The sequence below is a fragment of the Ceratotherium simum genome, chromosome 15 (genome assembly GCF_057802395.1).
Source record: "Ceratotherium simum simum isolate JZ-2026a chromosome 15, ASM5780239v1, whole genome shotgun sequence".
In the NCBI taxonomy this organism is placed as follows: Eukaryota; Metazoa; Chordata; class Mammalia; order Perissodactyla; family Rhinocerotidae; genus Ceratotherium; species Ceratotherium simum.
Window position 1 is genome coordinate 8,939,731 of NC_141914.1, and position 20,403 is coordinate 8,960,133.

The following is a 20,403-nucleotide window of genomic DNA, read 5'->3' on the forward strand; positions in this document are numbered from 1 at the left end:
AGGATTGGCAGATGTTAGCACAGGGCTGGTCTCCTCACAAAAAAATAAAAATAAAAGCTGGCTGAAAAGGTAAGTATTTAGTAAACAGAATTTATTGTTGTTAGAGCCTCTAAACTCTTTGCTCTTAAATCTATTATTTGACTCTAACACTCCTAATGTGGGCTTTCCATTTTCTTACCTGTTTAGTTAGTTCTAGAATTCCACACCAAGGCTTGAAAGCAATGCATTAACAACAGCAAAATGAATCAACAAAAAAATTCAACCGTCTGACATTTTATTTAGGATGCTGCTCTAGGCTCAAATTATTTCTGCTAGCTCTTAAACCTTACATACGTCACCTCCACTTATTATCTGACTAACTTCCGTCAGCATCTATCATTTAACCAAAATTCCAAAGAATGCTCCTTGTGCCAAGAACTGTGCTAGGCATTTGGATTAAAGAATAATTAAGCTATGGTCTGACATTCTGATTAGGCTGCATTGCTGGAGCTGAATTGTTTGGTTCAGGACTGCTACTTCAGATACCTGGCTCTTGTAGTTACCTCAATGCTAGCTTCTATAATCAATGAACTGCATGTGCTCGGTAGCTTGATTCACCAGAAGTTTATTTCTTTCTCACAGAATGTTCAAAATGAATGTTCTTGATCAGTGGATGGCTCCCTCTAGTCATATATTCAGGTACCAAGGTTCCTTTCATCTTGAGTTCTGCCATGTTCAACATGGGCCTTACAAAGTCACCCTTGAGTTTATCTCTATCCTGTCCACCCTGAAGTGGAAAAGAACACAGAGGGTCGTGCGTGGGAGTTTTTTGCATCCACCTGAATGTGGTTCATATAACTTCTATTTGAATTACTTTGTCTAGAACTCGGTCACATGCCCAGACCTACTTGCAAAGAATGTTTGCAAATATGTTCTAGCTGTGTGCCCAGGAAGGAGAGAAAATGAGTTTGGTAAATAGTTATCCAGTCTCTGACATAGCTGTCAATGCCATATACCACAACTGCAGACGAGAGGCAGTACCCTATATCCCACTAAGACATCTGAGATAAAACCCATCAGCTGGGCCATGCCCCCTAACCTCATCTGTCCCTGGGCCAAAACAGACAATTTCCTTCAGTGTTTCTCAGTATTTTCTCATAAAAACTATGCTTGTATGCTAGACCTTAAGATGACTCCCCAAGATCCGCACCTCATGGTGTGCACACCCTGTGTAATTCCTTTCCCTGGAATGTATGCTGGTTCTAGTGATTAACCTCTACAAAATGATATGGCAGAAGTGATGGAACGTACTCCAGGAATGAGTTACAAAAAGACTAATTTCTTTGGGCACTCACTTGCTCTCACGCTCTGAGGGAAGTCAACTGCCATGTTGTCAGCTGCCCGATGGAGAGACCCATGTGTCAAGGAACTAAAGGAGGCCTCCAGCCAGCTGCCAGTGAGGATCTAGGGATCTCATTCAACAACTGGTGAGAAACTGAATCTTGCCAACAACCATGTGAGTGAGCCTGGAACCAGATCCTCCCTGGGTTGAGCCTTCAGATGAGACCACAGCCCCAGCTGACACCTTTACTGTAACCTCCTGAAAATCCTTGAGCCAAAGTCACTCAGATTTCTTATTCACAGAAACTGTGAGATGCTTATTGTTCTAAATCACTAAGTTTGGGGATAATTTGTCACATAATAATAAACAACTAATAAACTTGTGACTTACTGTCAGCTTTGGCTTCTGTCTTCCCCTTACTCCTCCTTGCAAAACATTCATATTCACACGCCTGTAGGATGATGTTTCTACACAGTACCCTCATAAATGGTCTGACAATGCCATACATACATATTTTATACACATGTATATTTTTATTGAATTTATACATGTATGCAAGTGCATGTACATAATTTCAGAAAAATCCAAATTTATGCAAGTTAATCTTATTTTTTATAAAGCTAATTTGTTCACTGTATAAATTGCATTTGTTTGTTTTTTGTTAAACTTAAAAACTTCATAGTTATCTTTTGTCTAACATTTGCTTGTAAAAAATATAATCATGCTATGTTAAACTTCAAGCATGAAATGCCTATATAAGGGATATATTGCCTAATTTAGGATTAGATGAAAAGGAGGCATAGACAATACACAGCCAAACCCTTGAGGGCAATAATCTTAATGCAGTTCTCATTGTAATGCCATCAACATCTAGCACAGATCATTGCATATTGGAGCAAATAATAAAAGTGAGTCTGGTTTAAGGTGGATTTTTTCCCAGATTCTAACAAATTCCTGATGTGAGAAGAAGAAAAATCTTAGAGCCTTATCTTTTCATCTGCAAAATATAGAAATCAGTATTTATTCTTTTCTCTCCTTAAGGGTGCTGTGAGGAATAATATAATAAAATGTTGAGAACAAAACTTTGGAGCAATATCTTCAGGACTTCTTTTTCTTTTTTTAATTTAAAAATTCTGGAGAGTTTGCAAGTAGAAATTGCCTAAGAGGCAGCCTTATATTGTTGAAAGAACATGGGCTTTGAAATCAGAATATGTCATATCCCAGCTCTGGCATTTATCTATGATCTCCTATAACTTCTTTGAACTGGTTTCACCTGTAAAGCGGGGATCATAATACATCAAAATAGCTCGTAGTGATGCGAGTCTCTAATAAATTCAAGCACACGTCATCACTTTATAAACTGTGAGACATTATACAAATATTAGTTGTAACCATTATCGTTAAACACAGTATATCTGTATAGGCTAATATGTAAGCTCATATTTCTACACTATTTCACTTTTCCAATTAATAATAATTATGTATCTGTGGGCCAGATACTGTCCTAAGAGCTCTATGTGTATTGATTTTAGAGTTAAGGAAAATGAAGATCAGAGATGCTAAATAACTACTGAAAGATACACAGCTTATGATTATTGGCAGAGCCTGGATATGAACCCTGGAAATCAAGTTCTAGAGTCTGCTTTTAATGATTGCACAATATCACATTCCCAATAAATTTCATTACAATTGCCGGGATACGTTCACACACGTGTACAAACACTCTACAATATATTTTTTTAGCTAAAGCCCATACTTCACTCAGATTATCTGAGTTTCCCCTAGTGTCCTTTCTCTCTTTCAGGATACTACATTGCATTTAGTAATTATATCTTCTCTTGACTTTTCTTGGCTGTGACAGTTTCTCAGACTTTCCAGGTTTTTTATGATCTTGGCAGTTTTGAAGATTACTAGTTGGGTATTTTGTAGGATGTCCTTCAATTGGGATTGGTCTGATGCTTTTCTTACGGTTAGACAGTGATAATGTGTTTTGGGGACGAAGACCATAGATGTAAATATCCATTCTCATCACATTGTATCAAGGGCACATACTATCAATATGACTTATCACTGTTGATACTCACCTTGATTACCTGACTGGAGAGAGTATTTGTCAGGTTTCTACACTGTAAAGTCATTTATTTTCCACAACCTTTCCATATATACTGCACTCTGGAAGAAACTTACTGTGCATAGTCCACACTTAAGGAGTGGTGAGATATTCTCTACTTCCTCAAGAGCAGAGTACCTACATAAATTATTGGGAATTCTTCTGCACGGGAGATTTGTCTCTTCTCCCCACTTTATTTATTTATTCAATCATCTATTTAGTCAGTATGGAACTTGTGGATACTTATTTCATACTTGGGTTATAATCCAATACTACCTTATTTTCTTGCTCAAATGGTTCCAGCTTTGGCCATTGGGAGCTCCTTCAGCTGGTTTCTGTGTCCCTTTGACACACCTCAACATCGTGGAATTTGTTTTATTTTTGTTTTGAACACTTTTTTACTTTCTGGCACAATGTTTTGAAAATTCCAATCAAATGACAATATCTCCTCTAAGTTCTTATTTTAAATACTGGCATATCTCAGACAGGAGGTAGGAGGTGTGAGCCTCCTCCAGCTCCCTCCAGCCTGATCTGCAAGTTTCTCTCAGGACCTGCACAGGTACAGTCTCTCCTACACTTCCCCTCCTTAGGGCAATTGTTTGGGGTCATAAATTCCTTTGAGAATCTAATTTCAAAAAAAAAAAAACACCAAAACCCTGTGATCTCCAGAAAATACACACAAGCACTCATCCATTAAATTTGCACAAGATCTGCTGGCTGCTCAAACCACCTGAAGCTTACACCTGTACCCTGCTTCAGGGCTGGCCCCTCAGTCCTCAAAGGAAATACGCAAGCAAGCATCTCTTCTGGAGAGACATTTACCAACTCCAGAAGTAGAAGAAACATAATCAGGCCCGATTTAAAATCTTAGAATTTTAAGGCTAAGAACACTGAATGATCATGCTAGTCCATTCCTATAGATAAGAAAGAGAGGCTTGCAGAAATAACTTGACCTGCCCCAGGATGCTGTTCCCACAGGGCCAGCCTTGGCCTCTCCAACTCTGGGTCCACTGTCAATTTCACTACATTATAGGATGGTTTGATCTTGCTTATGCCAATGTGGGGTAACATAGCTTTTAATCTCTGCTTTCTCTCAAGCTGCTGAATGGAAAATCCCTTATGATTAATGTTATTTACCAACACCTTTCTCCCAAATCACTTCAAGGAGGAAACTATTGGAGGAAATAAACCACCATCTTTAAAAAGGCAGAAAGCTCCATTCTGAGGATCTGCTGATCTCTCTGATATTTATATTCCCTTTCTCCCCTAATCTGGCTCACCCCCAACAGTATATACAGTTTCCTTTCTCGCAGAAAGACAAACAGTTGCAACAGCTCAGAAGGAAATGAAGGTTTGGGCATACTTTCTCTGGAGAAGCACTTAAGAAGATAAATTTCGTATTCCTTTTCAAATTCATGCCTTGCCCAGTTTCCCCTGGGAAGATAAACTCCAGTCTGGGATGTGGAGATTCGTGTTGCTATGCCTGGAGCTAAAATTAGAGAAGCCAGTTTGGCTGCCCTTGGATTGGAAGAAAAGGGGTACATAATGGGTTTATCATCAACCTCTCCGTTGAAGCGTCCTGCCATCACAGATCTAAAATCTCCTTAGATGAACATAATTAACCAGCAAGATTATTTCTTCAAAGGGTAGTCCCACCCGAAAAAGTGCTGTAGGGAAACTCCCATGTGCACTCTTCAGCTAACAGATAAGGACTGTGAATGACCGTGTACTTGAATGCACAGAGCAATTTGGACCTACTCTAATATACTCTTCAATAAGGTTGACCTGCTTATAGCAGTGGAGAAACATGGGATAATAACATCAATGTATTGCACGTTCAGAGACAAGAATTTTATTGGGAATAAGAATCTGGAATTCCCCAGCTCTCTATTACTAAATGCAACTCAGCACTGTCTGTGAACATGTCAGGATCGCCTATCAACCACCACTCTCATTTCTACTCTCCAGTTAATCAGCTTGGGCTTCCAAAAATTGGGCTTTCAGCGTCGCTCACAGATGTTGAAGGAAATAAATGCTACCTCAGCGACTGACAATGAAAATAGCAAGTAAGGGGACCATGTCACCAACGCAGATTTAACACAACTGATCTTCAACTTTGTCATTTTATTTCAAACTCAAGCTTATAAGGAAAAGAACCTGCCTTAGTGGAGTTAAAAACAAAGTTACAACTAACACTAAATCAGTCTTATCGGGGTTATTTGATCCTTTAATGAGATTAAACAATGAAAAAGTCAGTACGTCCACTCCAAGGCGTAACATTTTTTATCTGAAAAGAAATCACCTAAACCCAGAAAACAGATCATTTAGCCCCTTGAAACAGGGTTACTAAAGTGAAAATTAAAGAAGATGGCCATCTTAAGAAATTTTTCAAATAAGAACATGCAGGGTAGGCTGCCTTTCTAGTTTGTTACTAACAAATACTAAGTTGAACTATGATGAAAAAGAGAGAGAATATTCCATAGTTTTTGGCCATGTAATCCACAAAAATCAACCAAAGCGTTTGAGGTTCTGAGACCTTCCAGCACACAGATAAATTTCATGGTCTATATAAGAAGCTGGAGTGTAGACCTGTTAAAACCATGTACCTCGCAGTGTGATCTGACAGTCTTCGTGAGAATGAGCTGCATCAGAATGACATGGGGGGGAGTGATCACCTGGATGCAGATCCTCTGGATCTGAATCTGCAGGGGTGTGGTCTTCCCAAGTGATTCTTCTATGTCCTCAAGGTGGGAAGCCCCTGCCTTAAAAACAACAGAATGTAAGGGAAAGTGCCTTTTTAGCTGATAGTTTACATTCTTAGACAAAATTGGTTTTGAATTTATGATATGGTATGGTTCAATTTGATCAGCCACAACATATCATAAATTTTTAAAACAAAGTGATTTTTGTTAAGACAAGCAACCACTGGGACAGCTGAGGACTTTTATATCTGGAGACTCAAGGGTATCCATGTAAAATAGACAATTATACTCTTGGCAAAATGCTCAGTTAAGGTTTTTTAATTTTATATATTATCTACCTAAAACATAGGGACATTTTAGAGTAGGTCACGCAACTTCCTCCCTAACTACGTTTCTATGCTCCTTTCCAGAATATATCCTTAAATGCACACTGGCTTGGGATTGGGGTTTTGTTGATTTAGCAAACTCAAATGTGGAGAAAAATTATTTCACAAATCAGAGTTCTTAGTTTTCCAGTTTTCAAGGGGCCTGATATCCAATGTGCCCTAGACACACCCATCTTTAAACACTGCTCTGTGGCATTTTGATCCATACTGCAAGCTAAATCTATATCAAGCGGTGAATGGAAATAAAGGAAGCTGTAAAAGTATAAACAAATCTTGTTAAAACTATCACTAGCTCCTGAATCTTGAAAACATATTTGTAGAAGCAAAATATTACGTGCTCCACAAACCACAGCTTGCAGGGTGAAGAGCCTGCGTTCACAGGGGCGCCGAGATCCACCGGCCCAATCGGAGCCCGAGTCCCGCGTTAAGATGCAGGTAACCAAGGTGAGGAAGCGTGCCTGCTCTTTGCATCTTAAGCAGGCAAAAGAAATATACTTTATGAGCTTTCCCGCATTATTTGAAGATTATCATAAAGTGAGAATTTCATATTGTAAAACTTGTAAAGAGTAAACCCTTAATACAGCCTGTCACGCGTTGCACGGGCTGCTATGAAACGATGTTGTCTGAATTTCTCCCGCAGTGTTGAAAATGACAAACTTAAAGTTAAAATTCCACATTTTGAATTTAAGAATTATTTTGCCATGAGCAAAGGCCTTCTAACCAAAGCTTATTTACATTGATCCTGTCGGCATATTTTCCTGGGTTGTTTAAAATATATTGATTTTAATAACTATTATATTTTAATATACCATCCTTTTGTGAATTTCAAGGCAGATTTGATTTACTCCAGCTTTGGGGATGAAACTCTCCTTTATCAAGTATAGAAGTGGGTAATCAGTGTAACCCGAGAGATGCAGTGTTAACGTGTATTTGATGTGTTAGCACCTTAACTGATCTATAGAAAGGGGTTTGGCAATTGAGTCATGTTACAGCTGGTTAGACAGACCTCTCAGTGAAGCACCCAGCGTAACGGGGAATGTCATATGGCTGCCGTTTATTAACTACAGTTATTTTTTAACTGCTGTTTAGGAGACTATACTTCCAATTTTCTTGATTGCTATGGAACAAGACAGCTGAAAAGTGTACAAAGAGGGATTTTTTAAATCCCTGATAACACACGAAGTACGCTAATCCCTTCTTGAACAAATAAATCAAAATTTTAAAGATTCTGGGTGTAGTAGACAAAGCCAGTCCAAGAAGAAATTTAACTGTGAGAAATGGGATGAAGTCAGAGAGGAACAGAGAACCGGGTCTCTGTGCAAACGCCGGTGGGCAGATATGGGAGAGGATGGCAGGGGTTTGAGCCACTCAGATCTCATGAAACCATCTCACGGAATGAAAACCTTAACAAAGAATTAAAACAAAGATGGAAGACTTTAATTGAAAACTTGATCAATTAGCACAGAGGCCATAAGATGGAGGCAAGAGAGCATAAAATTTGATTAAACAGAACTATACGTCCCACTTCATTTCCAGTGATGCTGTGAAACAGATGACCTTGGAAAGAGAAGATGTTTGGCGAGTGTGAAATAGTCCAGGATGGTGGTTAAAACATAAAACAGGAAGTTTTGTGCATAAGAAAGCTTTAAATTAAAATCACATTCATATTCAAAGGAGAAAGTACAGAGAAGTGAATTTGGATAATTGACATATAATCCAAATTTATGACACTCTACCAAGTGAGATGGGATGCAGAAACTGGTTTCATTTCATAAATGTGAAGAATTGAGCTTATCATGGTTTGCTGACTAGTCAAATTCTCATCTCGGCCCTATTTTCATGCATTCTTTAATGGTGGAATGAAACAGGTCCAAATTACAGGCTTGAGCCCAGTTAGAAGGAAAGTGTGTGGTAAATCCCTCCCAAGAAATGCCTGTGTGGTGAGGATGAGCTTATTCTTTGAGAAGAAGATGGTGAGGAAGGATAACCAGAAGAAAACTAGAGTATTCTTTTACCCCTGCTACAATTTAGGATCACTCTGTGTGCTGTGGATTCTCAAGAAAGGAAGCAAAATTAGGCATGCAAATCTTCATATGCTCAGATATGAAATAGTTAATATTGGGAACACGTACCAATTTTTGTAGCCTTTTTTTCCCTCAGCTAGTTATAGCTAAATAGCCCTGCCCCTTTTCATTACTTGTCTCTTCACCTCATTTCTTTTCTAATTTCATCGTGTCTTCCTTCCTGCCACAGAGTATTCTCCCACCCCCTCCCCTAGTGCTGATATCTGAAGGTGAGAGCCAGGATTTGCTACAGCTTTCCAAGCACATATGGAAAGGCTCTCTCATTGTTGGGAAAGAAGTGATACAAGAGACTTTGGAAATGAATTAAAAAATGAAATCTACAGAAACAGAAGTTCTTTGAGGAGGTAGGAGAGAATTTTTCTTCAAAAACTACTAAGCACTGTAAGAAATCTGTTTCTTGCAAATCTAAAGATGTTCAATATGGATGGCGAAGAAATACGCTTACCATTCTGGTCTGCAAAGAAGACAGAGATTAAACAAAAAATCACCCAGGTTCTTCACTCTGTAAGAGCACCTCCTCCCTCCCACCCACCCATTCGCACTCATCAGGTGCTGTGGTAGTGGCAGTGCTCATGGCTGTCATGAAGGGGGACAATGGCTCTGCCAGCTGCTATTAAACTATATGTGTTCAGATGTACGTGCTCTACTCTTAAGCCCATTACTTTCTCCCTCTGCACTTCCAGCCACAGCTCCTTGTTTTCCCATCATTTCTCCTGTATAAAAACGCAAGAGGACAGGGCAGCGTACACCCTGCCTCTGCATATGACAGTAAGTACTGGGTTAGAATACTGAGCGAGCAGCCTCAGATGGCAACAGCTCATGCTTTTCTGAGTAATGAAGATACAGACCAAAATCTGCAAGTCTCACACGCGAATTCCATTTTCCTTTGCAATCTCCAAGAGACATACCTGCTTAGACTTCATTCTAGGGACAAATTCGGGCTCTTAAATTGGGTAATAAATCCTAAGAGGGATTTTGTAAAGTTACTCCCACAGTGATTCCAGTTTCATTGTGCAGATACCTCACCTGAGGACCTCTGTGGAAGGCTGAATTTGATGTAGGAAACCCGGAGTAGAGCCTGCGATTCCGCATTTCCATCGAGCTCCCATATGAGACTGACACTGCTGCTCTGAGGAGCAAGGTCCTAGAGTCCCATGTTCTGGCATGTGGTTGATATTCCAAAAAAAACTGGTCTGAAGTTTTTTCCAACACCAACAACCAATCCTCTGATTCTATGGATACAAACCGGGTGTCCTACACTTCAATCCCGACACCAACCACAAGGAGTTAATGCAGATCCCATAGGTTAAGGGCTCAGTCCCACGAGACTGCCCCCACTTCAGATGCCAATCGCAAGTCCAGGTTGTCACCTGTACTTCTGACCAAACAGCTATATCGGGGGTTCCTATGACCCTCTCCTAAGGTCTGAGATTTGCTAGAATGGCTCACTGAACTCAGGGACGCACTGTACTTACGTTTATCAGTTTATTGTAAAGGGCACAACTCAGGGACAGCCAATGGAAGAGACGCATAGGGAAAAACGTGGGAGAAGTGGTGTGTGGCGCTCCCACGCTCTCTCCAGGTGCACCACCTTCCAGCCCCTCGATGTGCCCACCAACGTAGAAGCTCATCAAATTTTGTTGTTCAAGGGCTTTTAGGGAGTTCCATCTCCAGCTGCTCCTTCCAGTTCCCAGAGGTCGTGGGTGGGGCTGACACGTCCAACCCTGCAATCACTCACCTTTCTGCTGACCAGCCCACCCTGAGCCTATCTAGAGGCCCCACCCTGTCTCCTCATTAACATAAACTCAGGTGTGATCCAAAGGGGCTCCTTACGAATAACAAAAGACACTCTTATCACTCAGGGCAAGACAAGGGTTTTACAATCCTTGTTTCAGGAATTGGGGACAAAGAGCAAATATATTTCTGATAACACAACTGGTTACCGATATGTTGCTATTGATGTTTTTATAACTTCTACTACAAAGGTTTCTTTAAGACAGCTCAAGTGAGCTCTAGGATCAATTCCTGCTACCTGTGTCTTGATCCCTAGCCTTAAGCATGTCATTTTCCCCTGGAGATTGGCCTAATGAATGTTAAAGATTACCAACACAATGAACATGGTTAACGAGAATACATGCTGCAGGCCTGACTGGACACATGCAGCTCTTTTTCACGTGATAAAACCTCTTTCCATCTGATGCTGCCAGCAGATACGACACATTCTCATTCCCAAGTGGTATCACTGACAATTTCCATTAAACAGCATCTATTTCAGACGGAAACTGTCTTCTCACTTCCTAGAAGTCTTGTGATATTCTATATTCTCTCTTTGCATAAAAAGAGAGTAATTAAAGGTACAGCCAGATGAATTACTTTTCATTTTTTCTTCAGAATTTTGCTCATCCTTTGATTCTATTCAGCCTACCTGAGAGCTTTGTCGTTGTGTCTCACTGTTGTTGCCCACCCCTTACTTTGCGTATTAAAAAGTTTTCTATCTGCTGTGCGCGAATATTGCTTGGAATAGTTCACAGCAAGTGAAGTGGCACATGAGTACCACCTTCCAGGAACAACAGCAGCCACATTGTTGCAGAAACCCATTACCAAAATTAATACACGTGTAAGAATTGGTGGTAGAGCAGTTTGTGAGTGCCATCAGTTTAAACAAAGGAACATCAGTGTCTTGGAAAAAAATAAAACAAAACAAGCAAAAGACAGGGGTAATTTTCATGCATATTAAATTGCAGGGCTCATGGGATGGGAAGGTTTTTAATGTGTGTCGGGTTTTTTTAGACCCACTTATAAGCTAAGCGAATTAAAAGATTCCAAGTGCGAGCAAGCAAGAAAGCGACTTTGTGAAGGGTGCCAATCTAATTACAGTGCAGCACGTCCCTCGGGGCTCCCTGGGAGCTGCTTCATCACTTATGTATGTCACCTTAAATAAGTTAACTGTGATTCTTGTGAATTTTCAAGTTAACTGTCTTTAAGGGAAAATAACATTGTCTTAAATTCTTCCTCATTTGGTGATAGTTACTTTGTAAAGTTTACAGGATCTCTTTTCTTCCTCTTGTTTTTGCATAAATTATAACAAAATAAAATTAAAAGACTCTTAAGTCTCTGTAATGTCCAATATAGTTTTCCTTTACCCCATCCAATAGTCCTTACTACTCTAGGATTCATTTGTATCTTTAACTGAGATTTGGTTCTAGAAGTTATCTCCTTCTTCACGATTTTGTCCTCACCTCACCATCTCTCTACAATCACTTTCAATTTAAGACACCTTCCTCTACCTTGAAAAATTGAAAACAATTGCCAGTAAAAAGTGTTTTTTGTCTTCAGGCTGATCACATGCAATGACATTTGTCTGTCTACTGATGCATGAGCTGGCTTTCCTGCCCTCACTTTACTCTCAGAATTTGGGTTTCATGCCTGTTGCTTTGACCTTAAGACTGTGTCTTTTTTTTTTTTTGTGAGGAAGATCAGCCCTGAGCTAACATCCATGCTAATCCTCCTCTTTTTGCTGAGGAAGACCGGCTCTGAGCTAACATCTATTGCCAATCTTCCTCCTTTTTTTTTTTCCCCCCAAAGCCCCATTAGATAGTTGTATGCCATAGTTGCACATCCTTCTAGTTGCTGTATGTGGGACACGGCCTCAGCATGGCTGGAGAAGCGGCGCGTTGGTGCACGCCCAGGATCCGAACCTGGGCTGCCAGTAGCAGAGCGCGCGACTTAACCGCTAAGCCACGGGCGGGCCCAAGACTGTGTCTTGGCATGGCAGCATTCTGATTCATCCTTAGAGCAAACTATCCAAACAACACTTTCTGGTCCAACAACCAATCTATGTAACCAGAGGCATTACTATCTTCAAGGGTATAGGGTGCTATGGCAATCTCCAGTGGAAAATCCTGTGACATTCTAGAAGCTGGTTTCTAAATTCGATTTTTTTTTTTTACATTTTATTTTATAGGGAATTGGATTTCAACTAGTGACTGCAAGAACAAATATATTCCTTCAGGTCATGGTTCTAAAGGGAGTTGAACTGATACAGATGTGATACCCAGTTTTTCTCAATTTATTACAATAAAACAACAACAACTCCATGTTAAACAACCCGTTGCCGGGCAACTGTGAAACTTCCCAAGCTAGTTCAATACCCTTCAAAATATTCTTTTTTTAATTATATCAATTTGGCAGGAAATAATCAGATAAAACAAAACAATGTGCGGAGGAAAGGAAAAGTGGAAAAGGAAAAGAAAGATATGATCAGAGAATGGAAAAGTTGGAGCAACACAAATGAAAGGGAGAGGGAGAGAGAGGAGAAAGAGAGCAAAAGCAGGAGAGAACAAAATGCAACGTGTATCCTACGTTGGATCTTGGAAGAGAAAAAGGATATTAGTGGAAAAATGGTAAAATCCAAATAAAGTCCATAGTTTAATTAATAATAATGTAACAAGGATAACTTAGTTTTGACAAAAGTACCATGGTTTTGTAAGCTATTAACTTTAGGAGAGGCAGAAGAACACAAGAGTAAGACCTCGGTTTACTCTGGCACCACCAGTTAGTAGCAACCCAGCCCAAGAGCTTTCCAAACTTCAGTTGCTCCTTCTACAAAATAATAATACCTACCTCAAAGGTTCTGGTGAGTTTTAAATGAACTACAGTGTATAAAGTGCTTAAAACAGTGACTGCCAAGTTTACCCTTGGATTCATTCACAGTGTTGCAATTTATCTTTAAAATAAAATTGACTTGTCAGTCCATTTACTCTTCTAGTCCAATCTAGTGAGGCTTCTCATTTTATTTTGTCTACGACTTAAAGCTCTGTCTCAATAGTCATTCTTTTTTCCTTCCTTCCTATCTTAGGGTATAAGACGACATAATTTATTTCTAAGACTATCCTCTCATAAAGAGAGGTTATATTTAAAGTATTTAATACTGTTTCAACCAATTATGACCAATGCCAAGACCAATTAGTATGAACACCAGCTGCAATCCATCAGTTCAGTCAAACAGGTCCATACTAGTGACCAGCAGCCTTGATTACAAGAGTCACAGATCACAGTGGTTGCCAGTTCATAACAATTTCTTCAGCAGACCAGACTGTATTATCCACGATCTTTCCTTCTTTCTGTTCTAAGAAGGATTTTAAATTGGAGCTCCACCATTATCTTACACACAATGATAGGCCTACAGGAGGGCTCTTGAGCCACGTTGAGCCAATGATTTACCTCCTTGTCCCAGCAACAGTGATTAGTTGGAGGGGGTGGACACACGACTGAAGCCGGGACTAAGAAGGTACTAGATCCCCACTAGTTAGGGGATAATGTCTAGGTGTTTATTCTGGGGTACACACATGTGAATCAGGTTGACCCAAACAGAATTGTCTTGTAATTTTCCTAAATAGAACCTTTTCTCTTAGGATGAGACTTTGAAAGAATCTGGGCCCAAGAGCATCTGGCAGTTCATGGCTTGTTACATTTGTTATGGAATTAGTTTCAAAGACTAAATCTGACACATAGACAGAAGCAAAGATATGAGTTTAGAGCGAGAGAAAGAAGAGAGAGAACAAACAATTTGGTTACATGAGTCAGTCAAGTTCCCCTTCTTTTGCTCATGGCTAGTTCAAATTGGGTTTCAGTCACTTGTAACCAAAAGAGTTCTGTCTAATACATTCCTCCATCTGTGTTCCTAAATACTACCCACTACCAAGTCCTTTGGGATCTTCCATATAGACACGTACTCACACTTGGTTATCCTTTCCTCTTACCAAAATATTTCACATTTTTACTTCAGTGACTTCTTCTGTCTGCCTTGAAGTATTCACTTGTCTGGATCCGTTATCTTGAAATAAATCTTCACGTAACTCTCATGCCCCTCAAGTTACATTCATATTTCTTTCTCTCCATTTAGAACCAAACTTCCTGAACATGCTTTATTTTCTCAACTCGCATTCCTTAACCTTCTATAATCTGAGCTGTTTTCAGTATTCTGAAATGTACTTTAAAGAATATTTCAAAAGTCCTTAGACTTCCAGGGTTTTTTTTTTTCTTTTTTATCATTACAAAATATCCATCAGAATATATCTCTTGGGCCGGCCCTGTGGCTTGGTGGTTAAGTGCGCGCGCTGCGATGCTGGCGGCCCGGGTTCGGATCCCGGGTGTGCATCGAGGCACCACTTCTCCGTTCATCCTGAGGCCGAGTCCCACATGCAGCAACTAGAAGGATGTGCAGCTACGACACACAACTATCCACTGGGGCTTTGGGGGGAAAAAATAAAATAAATAAAATCTTTAAAAAAAAAAAAAAATATATCTCTTATATCACAGAATGTGATCTGCAGCCCTTCTCCTGGAATGTGATCAAAACAGTAGTCTTAGCCTAGAACATTTGTATAAGTTCTAGAGCCCCATCAACTATCTACTATACGTTTGGATATCCCACAATTACGTCAAAGTCATGATGTCTAAAGATGAACATATCTTTAACCTAAACTTACTCCCCCTGACCAACCAGGTTCTCTATTTTAATATTGTAAACCCCTAGGAAAGGGATCAATTTTTTCTGGGAAGGGTTAGATGGTAAATACTATCAGCTGTGCAGACCAGGGCGTCTCTGATCCTGGTACTCAACTCTGCTGTTGTAGCACGAAAGCAGCCATACTCGAACAGAAATGAATGAATGTGTAGTTGTTCCCACAAAACTGTATTTACCAAAATAAGGGAGTGGGCCAAATGTGGTCCATGGACTAGAGTTTACCAATCCCTGCCCTAGGAAAACCAGCAAATGACACATCATTGGGCCAATCAGCAATTACACCTCTGTGATGTCTTCTGTCATCACTTGAACCCATGGCTCTTATGAATTCCTATGGAATATTTTGACAGGATTACTCATTTAGACTTACCATTTTCTGGTTTGATGCCTATATATTGCTGTGTATAAGAAAGTTTCTCATACAAATAGGCTCACTGTATAAAATTAATAGATTATAAGCTCCTCAAAAGAAGGAACTATCATTTATTTATTTATTTATTTATTTATTTATTTATTTATTTATTTATTTATTTTTTGCCTATCACAGTTCATTATACAATGACTCACACAGAATGAATGGATACTTAACAAGGATTTCCCAGAGTCCATATTTATTCCTTGCCTTTTCTTCAGATGGTTCAGGGGTGGTCACTAAGAAAAAAAAAAATTCAGTTTTAGACCTGGCACTTATAGCTTAACTGCTCAGTTTTGCTTGGAGAGTGGAGAAGACAATTATCTCTTCACTGCTAATTTTGGCTTGGAGGGAAGAGTGATGTGAAGAGTGCTGGGTGAAGAAAAACTTAATTTGGAAGAAGGATATGGGGAACATCAGGAACCCCAAAGCTTCTCCACAGGTTTCAGAATCCTCCACAATCCTAATTACACTGATTCTTTGATGATGTCATCTGACTTTTTGATGTCATCTGATTTTTTGCATTTAGTTGGTATACTCATTGGCAATATAACCATGTGGTACACATTTTAAGTGCTATTCTTTCTATAATGGAGGATCATCATGACTTTTTATATGTATTGAAGGCTATGTAATAAGTCTTCTAATCTTCAAAGTCTCAACCTCTTCTACAATTGCTTATAAATTCATTTTCATTCAGAGTGAAATCATAGCTACATAAAACAACAAGGAAAATGAATTGTAATCCATCTGAACCAGAATTTAATGTAGTGGAAATGAAAAGAAAGCTTCATCTTTTAATGACTTCCTAGATCAAACCAATCTGAATTAACACGCTACAAACTAGACAGCTTTGTTTCCTAGTGGGTATTAATTTTGGATTTCTTTTATTTTATGGCATATATATATATTTAGAAAATTCAGTGGCTATTTTTTAAGCACCTTATCCATGGCACTTCCAAGTACATTAGCATAATAAGAACGCATGCAAATAATGATCTAGGAGCAGGAAAGAAAGAAGTTAAACCTTTATATTAGTGGCAATTTTCTGCTTTCAGACTAACTACTCAGTTATAATTGAATAAGCTTTAAGATGTAATTTATTAATTGCTACCAAATGGCCTACAGTTTAACATTTTTCTAAAAATTGACCATAAGGTTACAACTCTTTAAAATATTAAATCATTTTTTGGGCATCCGCTGACCTTGTCACATTGACAATAAATTTTTTAGATCTCCAAGTCGCTCAAAAGAATTTGTGTTTTGATAGGCTAAAGATGGAATATCTAGTATTTTCCAGTCATTTAATTAGCCTCTTACTCAAAATGTGTCTCTAAATCTTTCACTCCATATAATCCACATGCCAATCTTTTACATATATATACCAATTTTAAAATTCCTAACTTCCAAACATACTTAATCAAGTATTGATTGATTCAAATAAGATTATATGGCAACAAGAAGAGAACTTGATAATGTAGTATTGTGCCAAATAGCCTATCTTTCCATAACACCCTCAGAAATGAAGTCAGATTCCATAAAGCCTAAACTTACTCCAAGAGAGGTTGAACTAATTATGACAGGACGTCACCTTGTATTATGTTTAGATACCATTAATAGGAGAAATCAAGACAATCACAACACTGGTGGAGCAATTCAGACTAAGATTATGCCATGAGCAATTGGCTCATGACAAGAAATTTATAACACATGATAAATCAGAAAGAAACATTTGCCTGAAAAAAACTAAGAAGTTCCCGAATTGAGTCATACTATTAGAGGAAATAAAAATCTTGACTGTGGATTTCATCATGAAAATATGGTTACAGGCATCAGTGACTACAGGAAAGAGAATGAGAAAGCTTGTTTTCTCTGTTAAAGAAATAAGGGCAAGGCAAAGACAAGTTTCCTCTAAATTTTGATATAAAAAAGAATGAGGTATTACTGAAAGCTCTGAGAACCTCAAAAGTGTACTCCCTGGCCTGGGAAGGAACCCAGGAATGGTTCTTAAAGGAGATCATCTCAGTGAGATTTGAAATACGCTATAAAGTAAAGAGGAAGAACACTTGTGCTAAGATGAGTATAGAGGATCAGTTTGAATTGATCTGATCAGGACACCTATCATGAGGCCAGAAATAGGTCAATGCTTGATATGTTGTTGGCACTCACTGTTGGAAGTAAATGAGCAAAAGTTACTGTCCCTATGGAAAATAGCTTGGTCACGACTCATATTGAGTGATAACATGGTTTAAAGAGTATTTCACTAGTGCCTGGTGCTTCCTAAGCAGGGAAAATATTGACACACACACACACACAAACACAAAGTGATTCCTAATCTCAGATTCCGCCTTGTTCCAAGTTGATTAAACTATGTGACAGACTTTCAAGGTAAAGACAGCCAGACAGAAAAGAATATTTTCTATGTTGTGCTGGAAACCATATGGAGTTGTGAAATTTTCTTCAAATCATATGGATAAAATAGAAGCCATAATTGAGCAATTTATAATGAGCTATATTTCCATCTGAGCCTAAGAGTTTACGCTTTGATAAGATTCTTTAAAAATACATTTCCAGAGATACACTTTCATCACGAATAATTTATTATGCATATATGTAATTTCTGTGAAAGCTGAGCAGGGAAAAGCCAGCACAGTCTTTATCTCAGAAGCCCTTTCTCTTTTTACTGACAGATGTGTGTGGCCCCCTAAAAATCACTGCAAGTACCACAGCTGGAGACTCCTGTCCCTAGGTGTACATGTAATACGCACACTGTGATGCTCTTATTGCTTAAGAAGAGTATTTCCCAGTTGTGTTTTTCCACTAAAGAAAATGACTCCATTAGTATAAAGCTCTCTGCTATCAAACCCCTTGAGGATTCCGCGGCATATGGCACATCTTCGGTGGAGGGTGGAATGGTGGGTGTGGCCCTGTGGTTACTTCTACGGGGAGATGCTTCTTCACTTTCACTCCAGGAGTCACAGTAGAAAGTATAAATTTGCTTCATACAATAAGAACATAAATGCCTTTGCCAACTTTTGGCAATATCTTTTCCTCAAGCTGGCAAACAAAATTCAGCAGATGCTTCCCCAGATGACTCCACACTGATGAGCATTATATATGCAAGCTATCTCATAGATTGTACAACATAGATCATCATAAACATTGCATGTTTCACAGTCTGTCTGCCAATTGATCTATGATTTTTGAGGCTTCCTGGGCATGAAATCACTGTGCATATGATTGTCTGCCCACTAATCCAGGTGGGACAAATAAAATTTGTGACCACAGCCTTGGCTTCCCTGATTTATCAGTATAGGTGAAGGTGAAAGGGATGAGCAAGCTTTCTTACAGTGGATAGCACAGAAGCAGGAAAAGTCAAAATGCAAATAAAAACTCAGATATCTTGACCAGAAAAACTTTACAAGTTCAGGTGATAAAATCCTCCTTTGCTGTGTGACAAAGAAGAAAGTTCTGTGCATCCAATCCAGACGTACCTTGACCCATTGCTGGATTGGTACTCGTCTGTCCTCTACTCTGCTGTTCCCTCCAGTCTACCCACAGAAGAGTGTGTGGCACCATAAGAAAAAGAAAGTGTAACGTTGGATCTCAGGTGGCCTGGTTGCAAATTCCATATCTGCCACTTATTAGCTATGTGACTTTTGGTATATTAATCCACTTGAGATGTATAATAATATTAACTATCCTGTATGAGGTACCTTACTAGGCTTCGGTCTCTACAAAAAGGGCACTATGAAAACCCAAGAGTTATCACCTAATTTAAATTTCACCATAAAATGAGATATGGGCTAATATTATCCCCATTTTAAAATAAGGAAAATAAAGCTTAGTGCATTTAAATTATCTGACCAAGGTCATGCAATAGATAAGTCATGAATCCTTCCCAAACTTATGTTTTCTTGTATGTCCAGACTACCTCTGCCTAAGATCAGACCCCAAGATCTCTTGCCTAAATAACAGCAAAAGCCTCTTGGGGATAAAGAAAAGGGAACATTCATGAATGACTCCCAGGTTTCTCCATTGGGAAAGTAGATAAATGGTAGTGCTCTTAACCAAGATGGGCTGTAGAGAAAGAATGTATACACTGGTCGTTGTGGAGTGGAGGAAGATGATGAGTTCAGTTCAGGAAAGCTTTAATGTCCTGTAGAATACACAAGTCATTTACACGCACTGGACAGGCAGGTATATGTGGTCTCTGGCTTCTGGACAGAGCACGACACCATACCATAAAAGTACATTACATTTAAAAAAGAAGGAAAGATATGTACAAAGAATACAAACTAGAACAAAGTAAACCTGATGGAAAAGAGGGGAATTCCTCGTAATTCTTCCATGATATAAAAAAACTTAAGAAAACCATTAATTCAGTAAAATAGGAACTCCAGGATGGATAATAAAAGAATAAGATACAAAGAGGTGACTTAAGACCCAAAGAAAACAATTGAGACTAAAACCATATCTTAACTGACAAAAAAGTTAGGTTAGAACAAAGCAAGCGACACAATAGAGACTTTCAGAATTTGCAGAACTGAGATAGAGGAAATACTGTTATCACCAAACCAAAAGAAAATGAGTTTCAACAAATTAGAGAGAGGCAAACGATTAAAAGAAAAAACGGACAAAGATGTTCCCTTATAATGATAATTTCTGTTCCTGTAGTAAGGAATCCATTCATAAAATGAATAAATAAATAACAGACTTTATTCATTGATGTAGTTCAAGAAAATTTCCTTGGGAAAAAAAGAGGAAAGACTATAGATTAAAAGAACACAGAGGAAAATTCAACATAGGATGGCCTCACCATTCTGTGATTATACATATTATTGTATTGAGCAGTTGAA

At 38.8% G+C, this 20,403-nt stretch overlaps 1 protein-coding gene and 1 long non-coding RNA gene across 3 annotated transcripts in view; one reads left to right on the top strand and one right to left on the bottom strand.

Annotated features, from left to right (window-relative positions):
• Window positions 1-12,122, bottom strand: part of LOC147915113 (uncharacterized) — a 55,694-nt gene extending 43,572 nt beyond the window's left edge. The window contains exons 1-2 of one of the 2 annotated variants that reach the window (XM_087439539.1): window positions 10,079-12,122; window positions 6,038-6,193 (exon numbers count right to left, since the gene is read on the bottom strand). In XM_087439539.1, coding sequence (XP_087295665.1) covers window positions 6,038-6,193; window positions 10,079-10,234 — 312 coding nt within the window. In that variant the 5' untranslated portion in view covers window positions 10,235-12,122. Of the gene's footprint in view, window positions 1-1,945; window positions 6,194-10,078 lie in introns of those variants that run through there. The other variant, XR_015554421.1, reaches the window with a different exon arrangement.
• LOC147915115 (uncharacterized) overlaps window positions 1-20,403 on the top strand; it is a 90,263-nt gene that overhangs the window by 16,424 nt on the left and 53,436 nt on the right. The gene's annotated exons all lie outside the window — the stretch shown is intronic.